General features: G+C 49.3%; 1 protein-coding gene across 1 annotated transcript in view; it reads left to right on the top strand.

Moving 5' to 3' along the window:
• The first annotated feature begins 788 nt into the window (after positions 1-788).
• Positions 789-3,363, top strand: part of MYL3 (myosin light chain 3) — a 7,117-nt gene continuing 4,542 nt past the window's right edge. Inside the window, exons 1-2 of the mRNA XM_027660614.1 lie at positions 789-969; positions 3,065-3,238. Coding sequence (XP_027516415.1) covers positions 789-969; positions 3,065-3,238 — 355 coding nt within the window. The remainder of the gene's footprint in view (positions 970-3,064; positions 3,239-3,363) is intronic.

Raw genomic sequence — 3,363 nt, 5'->3', positions numbered from 1 at the left:
GCATCTCTTGTTCATAATTCCAGTTTTTAATCATGGCATTTCTTGCTCATAATCCCAGTATTTCATCATGGTATCTCTTGTTCATAATTCCAGTTTTTGATTGTAGCATATCTTGCTCATAATTCCTATATTTGATCATGGCATATCCTGTTCATAATTCCAGTATTTGCTCATGACATATCTTGCTCATAATTCCAGTTTTTGATCATGGCGTTTCTTGCTCATAATTCCAGTATTTGATCGTGGCATATCTTGTTCATAATTCTGATATTTCATCATGACATATCTGCTCATAATTCCAGTATTTTCTCATGGCATATCTTGTTCATAATTCCAGTATTTGATCATGACATATTTTGCTCATAATTCCCATATTTCATGATGGCATTTTTTGTTCACAATTCCAGTATTTCCTCATGGAATATCTTGTTCCCTGCTGATGGAGATGCTCCTTCACCTCTGGGGGCTGTTGCTCTCCGAGTGCCTCACGTTTAACACAATATCCAGTTATCCCAGGAGCAGAATTCCTGCTGAATCCTGGGCCTCCCTGAGTGTTCCCGAGGAGCTGGAAAGCTCTCAAGGCCAACCATTCCTGTCCTGTTTTCTGCACTTTCACTCAGGAGGAAATACCAGGAGAAAAACATTTGACCTCTCCCATCCCATCCCTGATGGAACCAGAAAACCCAGGGGAGGAGGAGCACAAACCCTGCAGATAACAGAGGCAACAAAGCTCATCGAGGCTGTTCCCAAACTCAAAGATGAAAGGCTCAGGCAGATTTGTCTTTGGAATGAGTTTCTCCTTCTCTTTTCGCCTCCCAGAATTTAAGGAAGCGTTTTCCCTCTTCGACCGGACCCCGAAATCGGAGATGAAAATCACTTATGCCCAATGTGGGGATGTCCTGAGAGCTCTGGGGCAGAACCCCACCCAGGCTGAGGTCATGAAGCTGCTGGGCAGACCCAAACCAGAAGGTTGGTGCCCTCCCATTGTGTGTGTGTGTGTGTGTGTGTTTTGGAAAAGGTCACTCCAAGAATTATCTGTGAGATCTCTCCATTTTTCTGACAGAGACATTAATTTTGGAATGACAAGGGCTGTGAATCAGAAAAATAAATGAGGAAAGAAGTGGCCTTGCAGTCAACAAATTGAGGAGAAGAGTTTAATTTAACCCTGTACCTCAATGTGTTTTGCATTTTCAAGTTTTTCCCTTTTAAAATTGCTTTGATGGCAGGAATTTGTGTGTGTTTACCAAAAACCATGGATATTCCAAAACCATCCCAAAAAACGAAGGGATGGACTGGTTGTGAGGGCACAGCTTGTTCTACACAGGATGTGTGAGAAGGTGTGGGATATTTGCAGAAATACCTCCCTGTTTCTATGCTCTTCTCTCCCCTTTAGCCAGAATTTTGGGACAGTTCTTGTACCCATGGTGGATGGGGTGGTGGGTGTCCCACACTGAGTGTCCCATAGTGGGTGTCCCATGGATGATGTCCCACTGTGGGTTTTCCATGATGGGTGTCCCATACTGGTTATCCCATGGTGTGTGTTCCATAGTGGGTGTCCCATGGATGATGTCCCACAGTGGGTGTTCCATGGTGGGTGTCCCTTGGATGGTGTCCCATACTGGATGTCCCATGGTGGGTATTCCATGGTGAGTGTCCCATGGTGGATGTCCTATAGATGATGTCCCATGGTGAGTGTCCCACGGTGGATATCCCATGGTGGGTATCCCACAGTGGACATCCCACAGTGAGTGTTCTGTGGTGGGTGTCCCATAGTGGGTGTGCTATGGTTGGGTGTCCCATGGTGGATATCCCATGGTGGGTATCCCACAGTGGATATCCCACAGTGGGTGTCCCATGGCTGATGTCCCATAGCTGATGTCCCATGGCAGGTATCCCATGGTGGTTGTCCCACAGTGAGTGTCCCATGGCTGATGTCCCATAGTGGGTGTCCCATGGTGACTGTCCAATGTTGGGTGTCCCATGGTGGGTGTCTCATACTGGATATCCCATGGTGGGTGTTCCATGGATGATGTCCCATGGCTGATGTCCCGTGGTGGGTATCCTGTGGTGGGTGTCCCACAGTGGATATCCCATTGTGGATGTCCCATGGCTGACGTCCCATGGTGGGTGTCCCATGGCTGATGTTCCATGGTGGGTGTCCCATGGATGATGTCCCACAGTGAGTGTCCCATAGTGGATATCCCATGGTGGGTGTCCCATGGCTGATGTCCCATGGTGGGTATCCCACAGCGGATATCCCATGGTGGGTATCCCATTATGGGTGTCCCATGGTGGATATCCCATGGCTGATGTCCCATGATGGGTATCCGATAGCTGATGTCCCATGGTGGGTGTCCCAAGGCTGATGTCCCATGGCTGATGTCCCATGGTGGGTATCCCACAGTGGATATCCCATGGTGGGTGTCCCATGCTGGGTATCCCATGGCTGATATCCCATTGTGCATGTCCCATGGCTGATGTCCCATTTTGGGTGTCCCATAGCTGATGTCCCATGGTTGATGTCCCATGGTGGGTGTTCCAAGGCTGATGTCCCATGGTGGGTGTCCCATGGCTGATGTCCCATGGTGGGTGTCCCATGGTGGGTGTCCCGTGGCTGATGTCCCATGGCTGATGTCCCATGGTGGGTGTTCCAAGGCTGATGTCCCATGGTGGGTGTCCCATGGCTGATGTCCCATGGTGGGTGTCCCATGGTGGGTGTCCCATAGCTGATGTCCCATGGTGGGTGTCCCATGGTGGGTGTCCCAAGGCTGATGTCCCATGGTGGGTGTCCCGTGGCTGATGTCCCATGGCTGATGTCCCATGGCTGATGTCCCATGGTGGGTGTCCCATGGCTGATGTCCCATGGATGATGTCCCATGGTGGGTGTCCCAAGGCTGATGTCCCATGGATGATGTCCCATGGATGATGTCCCATGGTGGGTGTCCCATGGCTGATGTCCCATGGCTGATGTCCCATGGCTGATGTCCCATGGTGGGTGTCCCCTGGTGACCCCTCAGCTCTCACAGCCTCCAGGCAAACGTTGCTGTGCTCCGTGTCCCTGCAGAGATGAACTCCAAGATGATTGACTTCGAGACCTTCCTGCCCATGCTGCAGCACATCGCCAAGACCAAGGACACGGGCACCTACGAGGACTTCGTGGAGGGGCTGCGGGTCTTCGACAAGGAGGGCAACGGGACGGTCATGGGGGCTGAGCTGCGCCACGTCCTGGCTACCCTGGGTAAGGGCTGAGGCAGCTTTTCATTTTATTATTTTATTTTATTTTATTTTATTTTATTCTACTTTATTTTATTTTATTTTATTTTATTTTATTTTATTTTATTTTATTTTATTTTATTTTATTTT

The sequence above is a fragment of the Corapipo altera genome, unplaced genomic scaffold (assembly GCF_003945725.1).
Source record: "Corapipo altera isolate COAL_440 unplaced genomic scaffold, ASM394572v1 126, whole genome shotgun sequence".
Classification (NCBI taxonomy): Eukaryota; Metazoa; Chordata; class Aves; order Passeriformes; family Pipridae; genus Corapipo; species Corapipo altera.
Note: the sequence above shows the minus strand (reverse complement) of the source record. Positions and strands in the feature narration are given on the sequence as shown.